Genomic DNA, 24227 nt, shown 5'->3' with positions numbered 1-24227 from the left:
GAGAGCAATATTCCATATATCCTCTGCCGCACAGATCCGTGTATGCTGTACAGATCCCTCACCACACTGCATTTCACTAAGCACAGCAGTGTTGTATGTCACCGGCTAAATTAACATCATTAGACAGGCCGCAGGTCTACATTGCTGGTGGATTAGTGATATCAAGCTGCCACAATTAAACCATATACAGTACATGTGCTGAAATGTGGGAGGGAAAAAGAGAAAAAACAGATCTGAAGAAGAATTAAATTGCTGCATGCTGGGCTCAGTGTCCTATGAGCAGTCTAAAATTGGCTGTTTTCTGGGAATGCAAGGGAAAACGCAGGAGTTATCAGGTGTTTGAGGGGAAGTCATGTGATGTCAGCTCCTGATGTTTCTATCACAGCCGCCGGGTAAGTCCTGGGCTACACACAGACTGCACACAGTGGAAAAACCAGTAGATAGTGAGTGGCTTGTCAATGAATGAATCTCTGATCCAGCTAATTTTCACAAGCCCTGATATGCAATTCGCAGGCTTGCAGGGGGCGGGATTTCAGCCAGACTTGGCAACGGCTTTATAATTGCAGGGTGACCGCAAGGTGCTGCTAAATTATGCCGGAGTGATCAGGTGTGCAGGGCTGCCACTAGTAATGCTGGGGCCAAGGACAGACCTTCAGCCCCGGCCCCCAGCGGCACACCCCCCTCACGCGCCGGCACCCTGCCTCCCGCCTACCCCCCCCCCCCAATTACTATTACTTACCAGCGGTGGCGGCGCAACATCTCCCTCCAGCAGCGGCAGCGCAGCATCTTCTCCCACAGCTCCTTCATGACCAGTCGGGACTCGGTGCACTCACTGCACAGTGCCGAGCCCCTCTGTATCCTAGGCTTGGCGCTCTGCAGGCTGCACTATGTATTGTGCGTGCCTGGCTGGGGACACTGGGTGGGGGATGCATTGTGCAGGGGGGGGGGGGGGGGCGTTGCCGGGGCCCGGGACAGCTGTACCCATGGCACCCCCCTGTCGGCGTCCCTGCAGGTGTGTTTAACCACCATTGACTCTGAAAGCATTACATGGTCTCCTTGTTATTATTATTAATATTATTATCCTTTGTTTATATGGCACCACAAGGGTTCTGCAGCGCCCAATTACAGAGTACACATAATCAAAACAGGAAATTAGTGACTTACAGTTGAGGATAATACAGGACAAATACAGGGTAACTGATTATAGGAACATCAGTCGATTGCTGCAACATTAGTATCAAGGTGGCCGTAAACAGCATGTTTTGGTGCAGTTGAAGACTACTGATGTAACAAAGGATAAGCACATGAGGTAAGAGGTCCCTGCTAGGAGGTGGCAAGCTGGTGTGTTAGGTTCATTCAACTCTGCACTGGTGCTTACATGTGTTGCCTGTTTCTGGGCATGCTCAGAACATTTTTACATACAATACAAATTTTCGAGTACTAAAAATTTTCATATAAAAATAAAACAAATAAGATGTGGATAAAAGTTGATTGTTTAATGGGATTGCCTTCACATTCCAGAACGCTCCTTCAGCAACATATTTTCAGTGAAGCTGACAAGTAGTTCATATTTTCCGGTCTGTGCTTACTATTACTTCTGAAATATTTTGTTTGGTACTTATGTAATATCTGGGCGCCCGATTTTTTCATCGCATCGCATGCAATATAGTGGCATACAATTCATGCGATGCGATTTTTCATTGTAAAGACCCGATTTTTAATTGTATAGTCACCCATGGGTGATTTCAAACCCCCACTATCCAACTACGCATGGAGTTGTGTGGTGAGCGCAGCGAGCCACCGTGCCCGAAGCGTGGCGAGCGCAGCGACGCAGAATACGTTAAAGTAAACCATGTCCGCTCGCCATGCTTTGGGTTTGGTGGCTCGCTGCTCTCGCCACACTATATAAAATCAACTCCATGCGTAGTTGGATAGTGGGCGTATGAAATCACCCATGGTTGAATATACAATTAAAAATCGGGTCTTTACAATGAAAAATCGCATCGTATCGCATGCCTTAAGTAGTGGCATGCAATGAAAAAATCGGGCGCCCAGATAATACATAAGTACCTTTTGTTTTGATAAGCTTAGCAGTGCTTAGAGAGACAGTAAATCAGGTCAGGGGATACCGACGAGCACAGACGGGTGAGGCTGAGCAGAGGTAGGTGTATCTCATGTGGCAGAATCTCAGCACTAAGTGCAGCAAAAAACAGCTTGTGAGTTATCAGTTCTCCAGCTAACATACAGCTGCTTACATACAGACTGGACCTGGAGATGCTTGTTCTATACTGTATACTAGTGGTGGTTTGGTACTTAATGAGCAGGGGATCTCACAGAACAAGCCCGAATTCACAAGCAGTCGGGCTCGTTCTTCCGAGAACGGCTGGGACTTGCCGAGCTCACGGCCGCAGCTCACTGCTTTTTCTCGGTCGAGCTGACCAAGAATGGGACTGGGTCATGGCTGTTGAGCCAGCTCGACAGCCATGACCCCCAGATTAAATACCCCCCCCCCCCCCACAGCATCTTAGGACAGGATGATAGCAGGGATCATACAATCTGAGACCTACCGGGCTAGCTTGATTCAGATCTGTAACATGTTCATAATGGACTACAAAGGAATAAAAAAAACACTAATGTCCTTTCTAAATTGACCTACAGTCTACACATAACAGGAAGGAACCAATGCTGCAGTTCAGCCAGGGTGCACAGCACTAGGTATATGTGCAATTCAGGCACATAATCTGCAAATAAACAGAGTTTGTGTAAAGGTCGATGGACTTCCAATCTTGGGAATGCAGAACAATTGCAAATGACATATAGGAGGTGGAACAGGGGGCATCCCTTTTGTGTACTATGGTATATAGACAAAAGCTAGAAGAGGAAGCCAATGCTGACCACTGAAGCTGATTGGCAGGATTCTTGATTTTGAGGGCCCAGTTGTGATCGAGTGACTTAGAAACTTACTATACAGATTCCGGGGATGCCAGAATAACTTTGGATAATGTCTGGATGAGAACAACAATGACTGTCTCTTGACAAATCAACTAAGCAATGCCTCCTAGGCAATATAGTAAATTAAAATGAAAAAACTCAGGAAATGCCTCCTTGGCAATATAATAAATAAACTGGAAGAACTGAGGAATGCCTCCTAGGCGATAAGGCTGGATCCAATGATTCAGGAGTACTGGGGAAGACAGAATACGGGAGCACCGGAATAACCAGGGAAATCAGGAGCACGTAACAAGGTGACTGGATGCGACTTGATAGCTCTTAGCATGTAGCAGGAAGTGGCCTGTGACGGCCAAGCTGGAGACAGCTTGGTAGCTGGCAGACAGTGAAAAGGAAGCTGGATGTGGTTTGGAAGCAGCAAGCAGGTAACAGGAAGCTAGAATCTTGGTTATGGCAGAGGTTCTGTTGGCAGCTGAAGCTGGAGACAGCAGAAAGACAAGCTGCCGCAGATGCAGCGAATGGAAGCTGGAATCACCGTACAGGATGTCTGGTTACTGCCCGTAGAAACAACTGAAGGCAACTCCTGAGTTTGAGAGCAGGATATTTATCCCAACATGCTTTGCATTGATTGGTTGACAGGGAGGAGGGTAATCAGCAATCGGAGGCATGGATTCAGGAGCTTCAGTAAGATTTAGACAGAAGAACAAACAGCAAACAGGCCACCAAAGGGTTACAGCTTAGCTACAGACTGGATTCTCCTCAGGTGCACAATCAGTAAAGGACAATCAGTGATTGTGCAGGAGATGATGAAGTGAAGCCCAGAAGGAAGGGCGTGACTGAGAAAACACATTGAGTAGTACTCTACCTCAGCACCAGCACTTTATCCCCTGTGCATGTTAATAAACTATATATTTAAAACCTCCACCTCTGTCACAGAATCAATTTGAGATTGAGGATTCTATTGACACAAATCATAGTGTAATATCTGCCTCTTCCAGCCTCACACCCATCACTGGGGCACCCAATTCAATTCTTTTTCCCGTGCTTTACCACGGAACTAACTCTTCCAGTTTACCCTTGCAGATAATGACATCAGTTTTGCCCATGATACAGTCTACAAATGGCAATTTGGGGGAACTTTAGTGCGAGTTTTAAGTGAGTTACTTCGAAGGCCATTGAAAACTAAACATACACTTTATTTGGTCCATTATGGTTCTCCATTAGCTTTGCCCCTTTTTGGAATGTTGTTCTTATCATTGTGGTGGTTTATCCCACCCCCCTCAATGTTTATTTCATTACCGTTGCTTCATCTCTTTGGTGCGGTGACATAAAGAAACAGATTTCCTCTCTTGACCACACAGATTTTCTCCTATCGAACACACTACTTTGCCTACTTGACTACGCCTTTTGCTATTCAGAACATTTGTTTGGTTACCTTGCAAAGATAAATTCTACATAATCTATATTTTCATATATAACTCTACTACCGACTTACAAATGTTGGCTAGATATGTTAAATTTTAGTCCAATAATATATTTTTTCAATCCTATCCCTTTTTACGTTTGTCAGTTTTCTAATTGCCGTAATTCATGTTTGGGATCTGAGGAGTTTTCGGTTTAGATGTTCATAGTTTATTCTCTGGATGCAGGCTGTGGTTACAGCTCCCATACTCCTTTCTGTTGGATAGGTAAAATAGAAAATGAAGTCGTTGGAAGCAATGCATCTTTTTCAGCCACTGCACATGTATCCTACCCATATCTTTTTCTAACCTTCTCTTTCAAGAGAGATACTTCTATTATATGCATAACACAGTATTTGGTAAATACCAGAGCCATAAATCTCTAAGGATTGCATGCATAAATGCCTGTATGTACACTTTAAGTATATCATGCCAAAGTTCTTTGCGTGTTTTTTTTATTGACCGAATGTTAACAATGTACTGATGCAAGTGCTTCAATAAAAAGAAAAAAGAAAAAAAAAACCTATATATTTCATTTTCATTTGAGTTTCTTTTTCAATTGCCTACTGCGACACATGCATTCGAGTCGCATCTCTGGACACGATTGGAGATCGATTAGACTGTCAAAGTTGGCGCCATCCGGGGAAATTTTGGTAACTACGGAGTCCTTTTACTACAGAGTACTGTTACTGATGAGTACAGCACATTTATTTTATTTCCAGTACACATATCATCACAATCCATGGTGAATTCACATACATTTTACACTAGTGACTAGAGAGAGCTATTTCTCATTATTTTCAGTAGGTAAACCTCCTGAGAAGACAACGATTCATACGGATAACATTCAGTGGCTGCAGGATGTGTTTTAGTGAAAGGAATAACTTTTGAAAGACTCTTTAAGACTGTGACTGACAACTCAGATCGACTAGGGCAAAAGCGCTCGACAGTCCCCTTTTTTTTCTATATAAAATTCACAACACTTTACTAGGTCTAACAGGCTGACATACATAATAAATTAGGAGAACAGCTTGCCAGCATGGTGTAAGATGAACCTACGGAGAGACCCAGGAAAGCAAACTGAGCCGAGAACAGCCTTACACTCGCCGCCGGTGACTCGGATCAGTGTTTCTATGTCCTTGCTGAAAGCCATGCCATGCCTTGCCCTGCTTCTGTTGATTAAAATGACATTCCTACATTCTGTATATAATACACTGTATCTGCATAAAAATGGATATTGTACAGTGTTTTCCAGGCAAACACTGTAACATAATTAGGTATTCAGATACAGTTTTCAACACACAGAAATAGGCATGTTGCATATCACTGTATGCAACGGTAGCCAAAAACGTCCAACTTTTAATGAACTTGGACACAATTAAATTAGCCAACTTTCCAATATGTCTGACTTTGCCGGAAAAATCAGACATTTTACTAAATCAGACAAAAATCATCTCCCATAACATCTTGGACCTTACAATCAAAAAGATATTTAACAGGTATGGGAAGGGCTACAGTATGTGCATCTAATATTTCTCTGGGTAAAGAGCCATCAACCGTGGCCTCATTAAAAAAGGTCATCCTGAAATGACCAAACACAAGTTACTGATATATCCATCCAGAATAGGAGCCTTATCTTTAGGCAAATGGGAGATGACAGAATAAACTTCCTTCAGAGTCCATGGGGCATTGACCACAGCAAGAGACTCATGCTCAATCACAGGTAGAGTGACATTACTTAAAAAAAAAAAAATGAATGTATAGGGGAATCAGAGGATTTCATTACAAATATTCTTATACAGTAGTGCCCATTCTAGATAACATAAAAATCATAGAAGCTTTGGATGGAAAAAGATGACTAAGACACAGAAATGTAGTAAACAGTGGATTTGAATTTAGTTTGCAAACCGACACACTTTTCATGTGGTTTCTGTGGCCCAAACCACCAGATTTACTATCCAGTAACTTGTTGGCTAATAACCACATGTGATGTGTGGATTGCAAAGTGCAAAACTGTAAGCCGTATTAACCAGACTGCTAGTAACAGGAATGAGCTGTCATTATTGTCAGAATAAAAAAATATAATAAAGTATATACATAATCCCATATTCTCTGATGTTTCAGGGTTTTGGATCACTAGTAATCCTGTAGATTTAGACAAACCATTATCAGAAATGATGCAAATATTTAATAATCGCGATATTCCATACTGCTTTTGCAGTCTGCTAAAAACAAAAGCACTGAGCCTGCCCAGAAAGAAATTATTTTGAAAATGAGACAAATAAGATAGACATAGATTTATTTGACTGAACTCCTATCACAATGCCAGTTTACCAAATTTATAAAATAGGGAAATCTCAATGCTCCATTATCAACATGGACCCTGTTTTGCAATCTATTAAGGATAAAAAAAAATTGTTGCCTATCGGAGAGATAAAAATCATAATGATTTTCTAGTGCAGTGGTAGCCAACTCCAGTCCTTAAGAGCTACCAACAGTTCACATTTTCCAGAGCACCTAGCTTATGCATAGGTGCACTCGTTACTCAATGACACATTTTAAAAGGTCCACAGGTGGAGCTAATTACTTAATTTGTGATTCTATGAGGAAACCTGGAAAACACGCAATGTTGGTAGCTCTCGGGGACTGGAGTCAGCTACCCCGGTTCTAGTGTATCATAAGAATCATGTGGCAGTTTTACACTTTCAGACTGCTGAGGGTCAGACATATACTTGAGTTCCATCGATTGTTTTGGGCACCTGAAAACAGGGATGCTTTTGTTTTATTAACTTTATCACCTGCTTTGCCCATTTATTATGAGTGCCGCCGAGGAAGGATTTGTATGGCTTCCATTGTACAGTTTGCTGGAGGGCAACGAGTTATTTAATTTCTACCTTGTTTGATATGTGTGTGTATTAATTATGAGGCAATAATTATTTATTAAGCAGCCAATATGTATTTAACTGTTTAATATGGATCTAATATAAGTTTGTTATTTTAAAAAGGAGCCACTATTATTTTATTAATTCATAACATTATTGCAGGGCCAACACTATTTCATTTATAGTGAGGGTTATAATAATTTATTATGGTGGCAACACTTATTCAAAATGAGATTTTAACACAATTAACCCATTAATGACTGCTGGTTTTTCTATTCCTTAATATATTAAATTCACCTGAAATAACATACATTTTCTGTATTTGACTTTTTTTTTTTCAAGAAAAGGGATAAGGTGGTATGGTATAATGGTGCCCAATCATGGTAAGATTTTTAAAACAATATTTCCGTTTCCAACTGATCGCAATGACCAATCACTTAATAACTTTCTGTGTGTGGGCATGATCACGATCCAATGCGAGTGTCCGCTGGTTGTTCTGTGAGCCTGTTGATCCCTTCATCAGGCAGAAAGGTGAATGACCCATCGTGCACGATTTAGCCACATAATTCAGTGTTCTGGATTGTACAAGAGATCTAGCCGTGTTTGGGCACCTTAAGTTTGGAGCACATACTAAACAGGGGCTAATTCTGAGTCACACTCACAGCCGCACAGTTGAGTTTTTACTATTGCATGCATCCAGAGTCTGTCATAGGGTCGCAGTTATGCATGGTTTCAGGTTCAGAAATGCCTTGAAAATGCATTGGGCATTTCTGGGTATTGTCTTTGTGGACAAGTGTAGGTGCTTTATATCATTGGCGTGTCACAGGCATGTCACTTAAGTGGTTGCAAGCTCAGGTACATAATTGCTCACATTGGAGGCCATACTCTGACAATCAGACAACCTGCACCTAGCATGGGGCTGATGCAGGTTAAGATAGTGTAACCGAGAGTTGCATCTAAAGATGCACCATGCCATATTTTAGCATCTAAGGGGGTATTCAATCTGGGACGTTCCAACAGTCGGAATCCCAGGCCGTTTTTGTTTCATTCTACAGGAATTTGACAGTAGTCATTCAATGTTCTGGGTGTCGGAAAGTCAGAGGATTTTCAAAAACGGCCATTTCCGACAAAATAGATCCAACTTCTTTTATAGTCAGATCTGTTTTGGGGAAAACTGCCTTTAATGGTGTCGGAAACTGTAGCATTGAATAGGCAACGGCCACTATTTCTGGGATTGAATACCCCCCTAAAGAAGCTCAACGTGGGAATCTTAGTCCTTAGCGAATTCATGCTATTCCCCAGTAAGTTTGTCAAAAGACCAAAACATGATCACCACTGCATTTTACTGAAAATATGGGCTGTCATTTCATTTTAATTTCAATACCCTTAAGAAATCCCATCAGATTGGTAAAATGGCCTAAGGGAGAGTAGAACATGGACATAGCAGCAAACATGGAGGGAGATAACGAGTTACTATGCTTTGGTATCAATCATTTTAGAAACCGGTACTTGTGTAGTTTCATGGCGGCACTTCCCTGCGGATTGCATCGTATGCAACTCGCATGCAAATTGAATGCAAATATTGAATGCGTTTTGCATATGATTTGCATACGATTCGATCCGCTGATAAGTGCCACCGTGAAACTACACAAGTACCTAGAAACCTTACAATTTTTTGTTGTTGTTGTTTGTTTTTTCATCTTAAATTGGGAACCCCAGCCAATAAATGTGCTGCTTTTATGGATCTAAGTGTTTTCACAGTAGAAAAATATTTAAAAAATGTGTTTTTCATTTTATTTTTAAAGATGATTTATGTAAGTACTGTATGTCATTAGGGTAATTATATTCTGTTATTTGAACAATGGAAAACAAGTACTTCTTTTCACATAAGGTTTAAACTATCAGTAGTAGAACATTTTCACTAAATCAGGAACTCTCTCTTTCAGGAAATGATCATTCATTCAATGTCTGAATACTATGGAAATAGAATTTCCACAAAGAGCTAGCAGTAAAATTAAAACCACAAATTCCTAATGCTGGCAACAGACTATGCATAGCTTGGCAACACAGCATTGGAAAATGGTTCTAGTCAATCAAGGGTCATGGTAAGTGGTTACAGAGCATGGTCTAGAGCATAAATATATAATAGTGTAAACTTGCAAAATGAAAACCAGGAGTTGTGTGTACTAAGGAATAAAGTATTCCCATTTAGAGTATGGCATGGTCTATTACTAATGGCAATATCATATTTCAAAAACAAAGCCATACATTTCTTATTTGACACAAATCATTTGACAGAAAGGTTTTCATCATTTCATTCTAAATAGATTTTTTTTCTTGCTGCTACAAAAAACAGCATTGATTTTTCTTGAAGATGGACTATATAAAATAATCTGTGACTGACTGATTTGCGATTGTTTGGTAATAAAAACCCATTACCGTCTTGGAGATAGTCAACCATTTGATTTTTTGAACAGTAAGAAATACTAATTCTTAAAGGGACTGGATACCTTTGGCTACATTGTATTATTCAAAGCATCCGGCCCAGAGAGTTGGCAGTGGGAGGCTGTACATGCATAAACATGTAAGCATCACACAACTGCAGAATAATAGCAGGGTACTTCCCCTGGTTCACAACCTCCCAGTTAATGGCTTCTCTGGTAGCACCTGCTAGTGAGCAACCTCATTACTGGGATGATTTAAATTAAAACCTTTACACAAAGAAATGCCTAAAGCTGGCCATATATTTACACATTTCTTGTCAGATCTGGCTAGTTGGAACAAAAAACAGGTAATATCTGAATGACAGTTTGTCAGTTTTACAGCATTTCAAAGCAAAATGGTCAACTGTCATTTGCTCTCATCCATTACCAGGTTTTTGTTCCAACCAGCCAGATCGGACAATCAATCTGTTTATGTACCTTTATGGCCAGCTTTACAGACTTTTTGACTACAGCTGAAGATCAGTTAAGGTGCCCATACACGGTGCGACAGTGTGATGAGATGCGCGCTACCGTACACATACCATCGCACAGAACATAAAGTAGGTGCTGCACGTGTTTAGTACTAGATTGCATCGTATATAGAACAAAAAGCACAGTGCTGTAGCACAATGTATGCTTTTTGTACTAGATACAATGCAATCTAGTACTAAAAGCATACCTCTCAACATCTGGTGCTGGGGAAGAGGGACACTTGCACAGTGAAGCCGCGAATGCCCTTCAGGCTGGGGGGACTCCCACTGGTGGCCCCAAGCGGGACGCGGGAACATCCCCAAAAACCTTGACATTTCCACGGAAAGAGGGACAGTTGGGAGGTATGCTAAAAGCACGGAGTTCATTGCACCATGTATTAGCACCTTATGATCTAGGTTACAATAGTTGCCACACATCACTCTGCCTCCATCCTCTACAGTCCAGAAAATGTGCTGATACTGTATATAATTCAAGGTGCTTATATACAGTACTTAATTGTGCACTGTGATTCTTTATGATGTCGACACACCTTCATGTGGTCCTCTATGCTTCTCGTTTGCTGATTTTCTGGTCACTGATGTCATATACTACCCTGCTGTTTTATTATGATGTATGGCCGTGTGATGTTATATACTGCATCTGATACCTTGTGCACTGTGCTGAATATTGGTACTATTTTGTACAGTATATTGTGTAGTCATAGCAAGTCTCCTTGTGCTTGTTTATACTTTCACATTCTTGCATCACTTTATACTTCACCGTGATAAAGCTTGTCCTGGGTTGTTCTGTGTCATGATGTACAATTGTGTGATATGACATAATACATGTAAATTCAGGGGATACAGGTAACAGTTATATGAATGTATTTTGCACCTGGGTTCTGAAAAATTAATTTACTGTGCTGACACCAACCTGAAATTGACACTCCAGTTTGTACAGCTGTATGACACTGCAGTGATTGTGTGCACTGTCAACATCTGTGGGGACTGTTGATGTTTTTAGAAAATGTTAATTGATGTACTAGAATAACAGCAATGACAAGTTCTGCTATAAGCTTCAGTTGGTAATGTGTGAATTTTGTATTTAAGGTACTGTATATAAGCTACCAACACTGCAGAAGGTTGAACGGTCTGAGGTATGCATACAGTGCATCAATGCCATGAATTCTAACATCCATACAGCATAGATCACTGCCGGACAGTCAGTGGCCTCTTCTGGCGTCTTCCACCAACTTTGGACATAACTTCATCCAGGGAGAATGACCATATTTTTGATGATAAATGATTTTGTTCCCTTTTTCATATACCTTGCTTGTGTCACCATTAGAGGTCATCAATTAGCAACATTCAAGGCATCTTTCCTGTGATATACGGTGTCATGAGGTAGTTAGCCATAATACATAAGGCGTAATAAGCACATATTTACACAGAAGAAAATCTCAATATCACTGACAATGGCGCTTATAAATAAAGGATATTTTCTTACTCCCCTGTAAATGTCTTTGAGGTCCCTTCTCCTCTCGTATAATTTCTTAGTAGAATATATGAAAGATATAAGGGAACAATACGCACATATCTTTGTGCAATACTGGATGGTATTTTCAAAGGCACATGGAATTTTTAGACATAAACTCAAATGTGTAATCCACCAGTCTGGTGATTTTTTTCATACGGAGGATGCCCTCCTACACAGGTTACTCACAGAGTGTCAATGGAAAAACAGCATATCTGGGGGGTCTTTTCTCCACTCCACTCCTTTACTCACAACCGGTTCTAGAGTATAATGCCCATGGAAAGCAGATGCTGTAGTAAGTATTTTAAAATAGTTCCTTTATTCATGAAAAAAATTGGTACACATAAGTATAAGTAAAACACGAACGCGTTTCGATCTATAATAGATCGAAACGCGTTGGTGGGGACTCTTCTGTTGCTATTGCAGTGGTGGGAACTGGCTCTCATTGCGACGGGAAGGACATCGGGGCCCCGATTTTTCCTTACCTCAACACCTTGGAAAATACCTGACCAACCCTTTGAAGCTAAGTACACCTACTGTATCACCCTTTTACTTATGTGTACCAATTTTTTTCATGAATAAAGAAACTATTTTAATATACTTACTACAGCATCTGCTTTCCATGGGCATTATACTCTAGAACCGGTTGTGAGTAAAGGAGTGGAGTGGAGAAAAGACCCCCCAGATATGCTGTTTTTCCATTGACACTCTGTGAGTAACCTGTGTAGGAGGGCATCCTCCATTTAAAAAAAATCACCAGACTGGTGGATTACACATTTGAGTTTATGTCTAAAAATTCCATGGCCCTTATTCTGGTTGGTGCGGTCAGAGCCGCACACGGGGCTCCGACCGCACAAACCAAGGGCCGCCCACCAGACGGATCGCCACGGCCGTCCGTACACGGACGGCTGGCGATCCGCATTAAAATGGTGGAGGCTACGCCTCCACCATGGTGGGAGCTGCCCCCTGCATTCGATGGTCGTCGACCATCGAAGGCAGGGCCGCACGCCGCGGCAGCTCCCGCAAGCTGAGACCACACGGACAATCGTCCGTGTGGTAGCTTGTATGGGGGCTGAAAGCTGACATCCGGCGACGTCAGCTTTCCGCCCCCATGTCATGGTAATGAGGGCGTCATGCCCTCATTACCATGCATACGCCCCGCGTTTGCATGGGAACGCCCATGAAACGCGGGGCGTACACATAGGGAAATGAGGGCATGATGCCTCTCACGCCCCTATACGCCCCCTTTGCGGCGGACGAAAGACGTCTGCGGCGAAGGGGGCTGCACATGCGCAGAATGACCTCTGCGCATGTGCAGACCAAAAACATCGGCGGTACGGCCGCACGCGGGCCGTACCGTGCCGATTAGAATAAGGGCCCATGAGCCTTTGAAAATACCATCCAGTATTGCACAAAGATATGTGCGTATTGTTCCCTTATATCTTTCATATATTTTACTAAGAAATTATACGAGAGGAGAAGGGACCCCAAAGACATTTACAGGGGAGTAAGAAAATATCCTTTATTTATAAGCGCCATTGTCAGTGATATTGAGATTTTCTTCTGTGTAAATTCGTATCTTTTTGGAGGTGTGGTGGCACCTCTTAATCTCTTTTTAACAACAGGCTGCACAACTTAGCGCAGACAGACATATATCCTACTTTTTCCCAGTAATAAGCACATAAACCAGCTTATTGGAAACAAAAGGGAAATGGTTTAATGGTAATTACTGTACTAAGACTGTTAGCTTATTTCTGAGAATTACTTCTGAGGTTGGCATCTCTTTGGGCATTGTTACGATGTGACTTTTTTATTGGACATCACCTATACAACTGGAATATTAATGGGCATTGCCACTGGTAACATATTAATAGCCGGTACCAATTGCTCTGATTTTTTTAAGCATTGATACTAATGGTGGCACTTTATTTGGAATGTTTTACTATTTTGTTTCAAATATTTTTATTGAAGCATAAACGTAAAGTATAGTACATAGAAAAGAAGACAATTTTACATGAACATAAAATATGCAGGCAAGGCATACTACCAACACTATACTGTGGCCCTCATTCTAGTTTGCAAACTCACCTGTACGTTCGCACAGGCAGTTTGATGTTGCGCATATTTGCTTATGCACATGTGCAGGGCCTCTATGCAGGCACCTTTGGAGACGGGGCGGGCACCTGCCTTCCGGGGGTTGGCGGCTGACGTCACCGGACAGCAGCTGCCCGCCCAGTTCTCAGAGCAGGACACAGCAGATCTAAATCAGCAGAGACTGACTTACATTACTACACTACAGAAATATTTTGATGGTCAGTGACCATCAAATGATTTCGGGGCCTGCACCCGATCTTGCGAATAGATGTTTACGCAAAGCATCCATTCGAAGTGCGGTGGGGACATTCATCGTGCAGTGCGTGCGTGGTGGTGGGGCAGGTTATTCGCACGCCCGGCGTGTGCCGTTACAAGGCAGCAAACTACTGCTGTTTTGTGATCCAACGAGAATGACCTCATGTATGTTTTACTAATTCTAATGGGAGCTTATTATTGCACATTACCAATACAGCATGAATACTAATGTTCCTTTTAAATTATTAATTGATTATTCAGGATAGTGCTGGCTTAAAAACGGGCACGGGGCCTAACTAAGCCGATTATTGCAAAACTACAACCCTTGGGGTTAGCATGCAGGGCAAGGCTGCCCCCGCATGCTGGGTTCTGCCCCTTCCCCCCAGCTGCCATTTCAGAGCTTTACTATAAGGCTAGCATACAGCTTTTCAAAGCCCTACATGGCAAGGGTCCAATGTACAGTACTTGAAACAGATTCCTCACTGTAATCTGTAGATGATGGACAACTAGCAGTATTTTGAATATCCTGGGATTGATCTGGTGGTTGAGTTTCATCTTTGTAGCACTACTTTATAACTTGGTACACAGTTAGCGATTGCAACGTGAGAACGATATAGTCAGTGGCTTCACCCCCTACCACTCCGTACATACAGTTTCTGATGATATTGACAGACTGAGCTGCATTTGCAGATGATGGGGAGTATTATAGACTCAAAACTTACCAATTTACTCAGGCATTATCCCTTATTTTGTTTATCTTTTTTTGTAAAGGTGCCCACACGCTACACCCATTTTTGGGCTGATCTGTCAATTATGCACAAAAACTTTTCTACAGGACTGACGGGGAGTTTAAGGGAAATCTTAAAATAAATCTTAAAATTACGGATCTTTCTAGTGTGTGGGCACCATAAAGTTGAACTCCCCATCAGTCCTGGACAAAAGATTTCAGAAAAATTTGAACCCATTCGGTGGTATGCCTGGAAATTTTCCAGGCTGAACTGCATGTGACCGCTGCAGGCCCATTACACTGACATGTAGGTGTGTGCCGTTGTCGCTCCCACACACACAAGTCACTCACCCCTTTGACTGTACATCGCCCCTTCCCCCCTGCTGCTCCCCCTGTTGTTTGTCTGGAAGCCCAAACAATCGAACATGCCGAGCCCCCCCAATACCTGAGCGCTCGAATATGCCCGAGCACCCGAACAGCTGAGTGTCCGAAAATGCCCAATCACCTGAATTCCTGAGCATTCAAATGTGACCAAACCCAATCGGACACCCGAGCACCCGAACACCCAAACTTACCCGAGTGTGAGAATGCTGCCAAACGTTTCTGTGCATCCAAACTCTGCTGCTCCAGCATTCTAATGAGTGAGTACCTCCTATATCCCTAATCATAACCCTCCCTCTACTGCCTAACCCCAGCCTCCCATCCTGCATCATAAATGTTGACAGTATTAATTTCAACATGTCAGTGTCAGCCTAGTGAGTACTTACTTAACCAGTAAGTCACTTACTGTCGCCAACTGTTTCCTACCAGCAGCTTCCGGCTCAGCAATTAAACTGACCTATTTAACCCTTTGAGTGCCAACATCTGTGAGATATGTTCAAAATGTCTACAAATAATGCCAGCGTTGTTCACATTTGTTATATAAACTCAAATAAATAAATGTTATGTAAAAAAAGATGATATTTCCTATATAAGGTAAACAAACAGGTCATTATGATTAATACAAATGTTTGCTTGCCAATTTTCACACCTATCTTTACAAATTCATTTGGCACTCAAAGGGTTAAAGCAAATATTTGATTCGTCCAGTCCCACTGTAAAAGTACTTTTATTTTCAGCTGCAGTCATAAAATTAACTCCTGTCAACTGTTTCTCTTACAGTATCCGGTCTGGGAAGAGCAGAGACAGTAGAACACATCTGTACAACATCAGAAGGGGCAGGGCTATGCCAGGAGTTTAGACAAATTAATTTACTATTGTTGTTTGGCTTTCATGGTTTGTGGATTTTAAAAATGATTAAAAAGTCAACATTCAACCATTGAAGACCTTTACATATGTTTGAGAAGACATGCATTTTAAGCTATGTTAAGTTGCTTGAAGTTCTGCTTTATACAGTATATGAAGAAAGTTTGATGCAGAGGTCACCCTAGGTCACACATAAACATATATATATATATATATATATATATATATATATATGCTCCAGAGTGTTTAGGTAACACATCTGTTCTATATGTACTCACACACCTAACTGTGAAGCTATCAGTCCTTAAACTGCGGTGACTAAAGCCTCAATAGTGCAACACAATATATTTCTGTTTCTACAGAGGGAGATAAACAGCAAAGGTTTGGCACCAGGACTTTCCGTCCTACACTGAGTAAATAATGTTATTACACTAACTAGTTGTAGACGTCAACCAAAATGATAAAATAGAGGGCTATAACGTGGCCATGAGTTAAGCAAGGGCAGAGACAGTGGAGCTTGAACTCCAGGTGATGGCTTTCTGTAACATACCCCTTTTACACCAAAATTCTGAGTCAGACCCAGTATTTTGAACACAGGACTTTAGCTGGTTCCGACCCGGTTTCAGACCCCATTCACAGTGCATGTCAAACTGGGAATATCCTGGGTTGGCCCCGTTTACACTAAACCTGAGTCAGGCCTGGGCTGTATGGCTGCTGTGGGTGGTTCAGGCTGCATGTATTGCCCCCCATGTGTCTGTCTCCTCTCTCAGTGGGGCACTGGCTGATTATGTCATCTACCAGTGCCCCAGAATTTCCAATCACCATGTAGAAGCACATCTTAGGTCACCTAACCTGGGTAGAGTCCGTTCCCACTGCCGAACTACTCGGGTTGTATGCGTGTTCAAATCTGGTTTAGATCGAGGCAGAATTACCAGGTAAATCGGGTAATTTTTTCAGGAGCGGTTTCCACTGCAGACTAGCTTGGGTCATCCCAGCAATAACCTGCATTTTTTGTTTAATATTTTTTTATTGATTTACTGAGCTTTTGTGCTCTCTTTAGATTTGTACATAAGACAACAGATAGCAGTCAGGCTCTTCACTTAAGGCACCCATACACTGTGCGCAGGTAAAGTTGCAATTTGTGCTCTTTTTCTGCGATTGTACAATCAATCGCAGAAAAAGAGACCAAATTGCAGGTGAATGACAGCGGGTCCATTGCAATGCGTGGTCCCCTGTGATTCACAGGGGACCACGCATTGCAATGGACCCGCTGTCATTCACCTGCAATTTGGTCTCTTTTTCTGCGATTGATTGATTGTCTCTTTTTCTGCGATTCGGACCCTCCGAGTCACCCCTAACCCCCCCCCCCCCCGCAGGACAAAAAAAATGCAGGATTGCTTCTGGTTCTGGACAGGCTTGATGAGGATTGCATACGATAATGCATGCGATCCTGCCATCCGGGACTTTTAAGGGAGTACTGCATGTGACTTCCGAGGAGAGAAGTCACTGCAGTGTATTTTGGGGCCATTACTGAACCAGCTGTGACATATGTACATGAAGGGGATGGATGGGTGGTAGTGAAATGACAGCAGCCACCTCCAGCCTCCATCTTATAACAAAAGTTACAATCAAGCAGCTCGTGCAGCAAGCCATCAGTTTACCTGTACAGGGACAGGCAATAGAGCTGTCCTTTTCTCCACATCCCTGTAAGCCATAAGTGTTATGTAAAGACACTCATGGCCATGTGTACCACTGTTTTTCTCGAAGTTCAACTATTTTTAGTTCATACGCACCCCTCTCCCCATTGAGTTCAGTGACCTCTATATCACTCGACTCCCTCTTTAACATCTGCTACATTTACTGCCTAGAAAAACGAAATACGGCACAGGCATATTAAACCACCGTGTGCACTTAGCACAGAACAACCAATCCTGGAACCTTACCAGCTGATTAGGTGGAGGTCGAATGGCAGCCAGTGTTCGGAAAATCAGAGCTGACCATTCACGGACAACTGTACATACAACTTTCTAATTACTTAATAAATGTGCCAAATATACTGAAACAAAACATTAGGGACCAAATGTTGTGAGAATCAGAAAATGAGAGAATTTGGGAGAGCTTTCCCATTTTTTTAAAGGGGCAATCAATTACATGGCAAAATCAGCCTAGTTTTTCAGTGTAAATGATTGTGGCTTTAAAAAAATTTGATTTTTAGATTCTCAAACCCTATTACATTTGGCCCTAGATGTGGGGAACATTTTTATAGTTATTATTATCTAGTCATTGACGTTGTTGCAATTATGTGGATCTTTGCTTGTGGAGATATTGTCCATAACAACCAATTCGTCTTAGAGGATTAAGGCATCACTTCATTATCAGCCAAGACATTAGTTAGCACAATGGGCCTAATTCAGAGATGCACACAATAGTGTGCCGCAGCAACAGGGAGCGTGTATACACATGCAAATGAAAATCAGCATACCATTGAGATCTGCCCACATATGTTCAGTCCCCCCATTGGAATTCCATAGATGCCCACATATGTCCAGTCCCCCCATTGGAATTCTACGTGTGGCAATTGCATGCATCACCACAAAGAAGTACACATACTGTACATGTACCAACGCTATCAAAATACAAACTACGGGTTGTTCATTTCCTGCCTGCGTACAGTACATTGGTAGCTTTCTTCAGTGTGTGGGCCGTCCGACCCCCTTGATCCGCCCGGGACCTTCCATGTGTGGAATCACTAACCCCTGGTGCTAGCTCCCCCCCCCCCTGCAAACTATATATTTGCAGGTCCTATTGACATGTATCTTTTCAGTGTTTTCTATTGTAAATGTAACATGCAAGGGTGACAGAAGGATGCTGGATCAAGAGACAGAAGGAGGCTGGCTGGGGAAACAGCATGGTGCCAGCTGGGGCGATAGAAAGTAGGGTGGCACTGCAGGGCTCCGTTTTTAAGCGAAAAGTACATGCAGTTGCCGGGTTAGGGCTTGGAGCTGGGATACAGGAGACACCATTGCCTCTGGGAGTTACACTCCTGGTGCGAGTGCAGTATGCTGATTAGCATCAGTTCTAACATATGTGTGAACTATTGCTTCTAAGGGACAGATGCACTAAGCTTCAAAAGTGATCAGATGGAGCTGATTGGTTGGTTGTGCATTGGTTGGTCTCCATTTTATTACTTTTGAAGCTAAGTGCATCTGGCCCTAAATCAGTACCTCTTAAAAAAATTGGATTCATTATGTAGTACAGGTTGAGTATCCCTTATCAAATATCTGTTATCCAAATTATTCCGAAAACCATAGTCTCCAGAATGTACTTTATTTTTTTTTTTTGCTAAAAGCACCACTGTGGACATCTGTAACTGACACTACTGGGGACATGATATGTAACTAGCATTATGGGGACATGATATGTACCTGGCATTATGGGGACATGATACAGTATGTAACTGGATCTAAATATGTGCAAGAAAATTATTACTTGGCATTCAAATTAAGTACCTAGGACACAAACTTTGTTTCATGTTTTGAACCCTTGTTTTATGCACAAATAAAATATATTTGTGTGTATTTCATGTGTTTGATGGGTTTATACAACAAAAAAGCAAGATACCTCAAGATACCTTATTGAAATATAACAATATTCTGAAATACGGAATAATCCGTTATTCAAAATGCTTCTGGTCCCGAGCATTTTGGATAAGGGATACTAGAACTGTATCAATACTTTATTTGTTTTACGTCTATTTATTCCTTTACATTTATAGCACTTTTCATGCTCAGATATTTTTTTTTTATATTCCTAACTTAGTATTGATATTTTGAAGATATTCATATATTTTACTTGATTTTGTCTACACTACCAGTATTCTATTACGGTTTAAGTTATAATCAGTCCTTTTAACACTATTTTTTATTTTCAAAAGAAACTACAATACTGCTTAAAAAGAGTATATACAGTAGTACATTTCCCAAGGAAGACTTAATGACTACACAGGTAAGTCTATTTTTAAGCATTTTTCACAATGTGAAACAAGGTTGTTCCCATTATCCCAGAAACACTACAGACTGGCATAACTAGTAGACTACTCGTTGGGATCGTTTGGTCTACAGCAAGTTGATCAACAAGCATTAGGTCAACACCGTTAGGTCGACGTGGTTCTAGGTCGACATGGGTTAAGGTCAATAGGTCGACACAAGCATTGCATTGACAGTGTCTAGGTCAACAGTCAAAAGGTAAACATGGTGTTTTTCAGTTTTTTGACCCAACACAGTCGACATAGACACAGTTTCCAGTGCACCGCATCCCCTCGCATCGCTCGCTATGCTTTGGGAATGGTGCCTCGCTGCGCTTGGCACACTATTTTATTCTCCCACCATGCCCTAGTGGATGGTAGGGCATGAAATACCGCCTGTCGGCACTTCGGCTCAAAAAACTGTGAAAAACCAGATGTCGACCTTTTGACTGTCTACCTAATGCTTGTCAACCTAATGACCTGTCGACATAAACCCATGTTGACCTAAACCCATGTCCACCCAATGCTTGTCGACCAACTTGCTGTAGACCCAATGACCAGATTCCGAGGGCTACAGCTCGTGGCTTTAAATCTCTTACATATTTGTCTTTTGTTATTTGTTTGTCTGGAATGCATTTGGACACTGTTGGACCGATTTGGACAAATCAAACGCAAGGTGTCTTGATTGGGTCCATATTTCATGGTTCACTGCCACTAAGATCCCCAATCCCAACCCCGTGGGCCCAAAAAAGGGTTCCGGCCATTACACAAAGTGGGTCAGGTAAGCAAGCTATGGCAAAGTTGCATAACATAGAGGGGGAGAGAACATGGGGTTTAAGGAAAAAAATGTGGTTAGATCCGGGAGCTGACCGCAGAGAGGTGTATGCCGGGTACACCATTGGCATGGGGGGCATTTTCAGGGCCTTCCGCTAGACAGATTTGGATGAGCACTTCAGAGGACACCAGGCAGCCACCTCCTGGGTCTGTTGGAAGAGCTATCAAGCTTAAAACATGAGAAAGATAAAGTTGAAGTAATGCTACTTGCACAACCAAACCTGAGCAACATTGGGTGCTTAGCTAGTCAATAATAAAATGATCTAGATCACAAGTTACTGTAATAGTTCTGTTGCAGCTGTGGAACATATAAAATATTGTGATGATTATTATAATCCTAGAAACGTAGCTGCATTTTAAATATTATCACTTACTTATCTTGCTCGGCGACATTTTCAAGCAACATATGCAGAAAGTCCTGAAGAAAAAAAAGAACATTATATATAAAACTGAAAACAGACTCATGATAGAGTAACAATGTAGCTACAGTGTAGTGGCAATGTCTAAAATCACATTACATTATCCGGACAAACTAATAAAGTGTTGTATAGAGAACAGTATCTTGACAGTTACTCATTATTATATAACATTAATATCATTAAGTTTTTATGCAAGTACCCACAAAAAAAAAAGGTGCACGAATCTACCCAAAATCAATGATAAAGGTTTTTTATTGAATTGACAATAAATGAACCAAAAAAGTGTACTCCTACACCTTGGCACTAAACGTGTATAATAGGGACATGTCCCTGTATCACTGAAAACCCCAATTTTCATAAATCTGGAGGTATGCCCTGCACTCCCAGAAACTAAGGGTTGATCCCAGTGACTCTTCTTGTGTGGTGTAGACACCATGTGCACACACACACATTCTCCCTATTCTCCCGATGCTCTGCTTTTCATTTCATCCAATTTTGAAATAACTAGCACTAGGCTGAACCAATCTGGGGGCTGCCACTACATCAGGAACACATCCATTGTACGGTCTTCTGCCATGTGCAGAGAGAGTTAGATTTGGGTGAGTTATTTTGTTTCTGTGCAGGGTAAATACTGGATGCTTTATTTTTTTACACTGTAATTTAGATTTCAGTTTGAACACACCCCACCCAAATCTAACTCTCTCTGCACATGTAAAATTTGCTCCACCTGAAGTGCAAGTTTTTTCCATTTGCAAACAAATGTTCCCTGCGATCAGGTCTAAAATGGGCCCCTTATTCCATGTTTCAGGTTGGTCAGTAAACAGTATGTGGGTATGCGATTCATCCATGATTCAGAGTAAATGTTCTTCTTCTCAAACTATTGGTATACCATCTAGGTTAATTGGCTCCTGACTGAAATGTACCATAGTGTGTATGTGTTTGTTCTAGACCAGGCATTCCCAACCACGGTCCTCAAGGCACACCAACAGTGCAGGTTTTAGTTATATCCAGGCTTGAGCACAGGTGATTCAATTAGTACCTGAGTGATTCTGATTAAACCATCTGTGCTGAAGGCTGGATATCACTAAAACCTGCAATGTTGGTGTGCCTTGAGGACCGTGGTTGGGAAAGCCTGGTCTAGACTGTAAGCTCCAGTGGGCAGGGGGACTGATAAATATTCTCTGTACAGCACTGCATAATTGTTGATGCTATATAATAAATGATAATAATAATTTCCACCTGTGAACTTATTAATGTACATTATTAGAATTAGTCCCAATGCCCGGTCACTCCGTCTCCAGAGCAGTTAAGTCCTTTGGCTGTAAAAAAGCATCTATGAATGGGGAAAAGCTAATATATGTATATATATATTCTCTCCATCCTGTGATAAATATATTTATCTCCCACCCCAAAACCTTTTCTCCTGTGGTTACAATTAGTGTGTATTTAGCTATGAATGCCTCCATGAAAGGATAACAAATTTTGCACCCTCACAGATCTTTATTTTAGTGTGAATGTCAGAATTTATAGGGCAATATACAGACTTTATTTGCACTGAATAAAAATAAGGTTCTGTTTTGCTAACAATAATTTACAAAAAGCATATTTACTACTATTAGCATTCTCATTATGATGGATGTTCATAAACCGCTTTATTCCATTCACATAATTCTATCACAATTGCAGTCAACATTAAAGATCCTAACGGCTGATGAATGACCTTGTATGTGAACCTTATCAAAACACTATTAACTTATCTTAAAGAACGACACGGAGAGTTAGATTTGGCAGAAAATGTTAGCTGATTTATTTCATGTAAACTCTAAACTTAATTGTTTATGAATATCAGATGGCTTAAATAAATGGTGGCAAAGAATGAAGGGCTAAACTCGTACTACCTTCCTAAAACTAACAAATAAGGTAACCCAATCAAAAGGTATCCACTCAACCTTTAACCTTAACTACCCACCAATTCGGGTGATGTCGCTGCCTCCTGTTTAGGTGGTCCAGCAATATATACACAGTCAACAAAGGTAAGCGCACCAAAAACACATTCAATTAATTAACAAACATCTATAAACGACTTATAACAGGAAACCTGATGTTCTTTCCTGCCTGCACAGCTAAAGCAAAAGTCAAACCTGCCACCAAAAAGGGGAGGGTGGCTGGGAAGATCAAAAATGAAAGAGGATGACTCCTCCCCAAACGACTTCTTACAAACCCAAACTACTCCTTTTTCTCTGCCCCACTACTGGATAAGAATGTCCCATGCTATCTTGAGGCCATTTCCAGCCTCAGGATGTTTAACCCTTTGAGTGCTAAGTGATTTTGTCAAAATTGGTGTGAAAATTGCCAAGCAAACATTTTTATTAATCATAATGACCTGTAATGTTTACCTTATACTGATGGAGCGCAGTCATTCAGGCAGGGGATGGCGGAAGATTCGCCAGCTGCCATCCCCATCAGAACGGGACGTGCGCACAAGACGCACGTGCATCCCCTTACAACAGAGCTCCCCGCTGGTCCCCACCGTGTCGCCGCCGGTCCACCACCCGGCCCCCCCCCCCAACCCTGGCGTGTGGAACGCTCGTGCATCCCAGACAGATGGAATGAGAGGCGCTCCATCTGTACAAGAAATATAATATTTTTTACACAATATTTGTTATTTGAATTTATATAACAAATGTGAGCAACGCTGGCATTTATAGCTGATATTTTGCACCTCTCTCACAGAGATATTGACACTCAAAGGAATAACTTTCTCCATTCCTATTCAGTCATTGCATTTCTGTTAGCTCTTTTACTTAAGACATTCTCATTTGTAAAACAAAACTCCATTTGTGGTGTTCAT

The 24227-nt window shown here is 41.6% G+C and overlaps 1 protein-coding gene across 1 annotated transcript in view; it reads right to left on the bottom strand.

The window, feature by feature from the left end:
* Window positions 1-24227, bottom strand: part of AOPEP (aminopeptidase O (putative)) — a 384109-nt gene that overhangs the window by 149526 nt on the left and 210356 nt on the right. The window contains exon 10 of the mRNA XM_083186692.1: window positions 21332-21375. Within this exon, the coding sequence (XP_083042818.1) occupies window positions 21332-21375 (44 nt within the window). The remainder of the gene's footprint in view (window positions 1-21331; window positions 21376-24227) is intronic.

The sequence above is a fragment of the Crinia signifera genome, chromosome 1, assembly GCF_055691185.1.
Source record: "Crinia signifera chromosome 1, ASM5569118v1, whole genome shotgun sequence".
In the NCBI taxonomy this organism is placed as follows: domain Eukaryota; kingdom Metazoa; phylum Chordata; class Amphibia; order Anura; family Myobatrachidae; genus Crinia; species Crinia signifera.
This window is presented reverse-complemented; position numbering and strand designations above follow the sequence as displayed.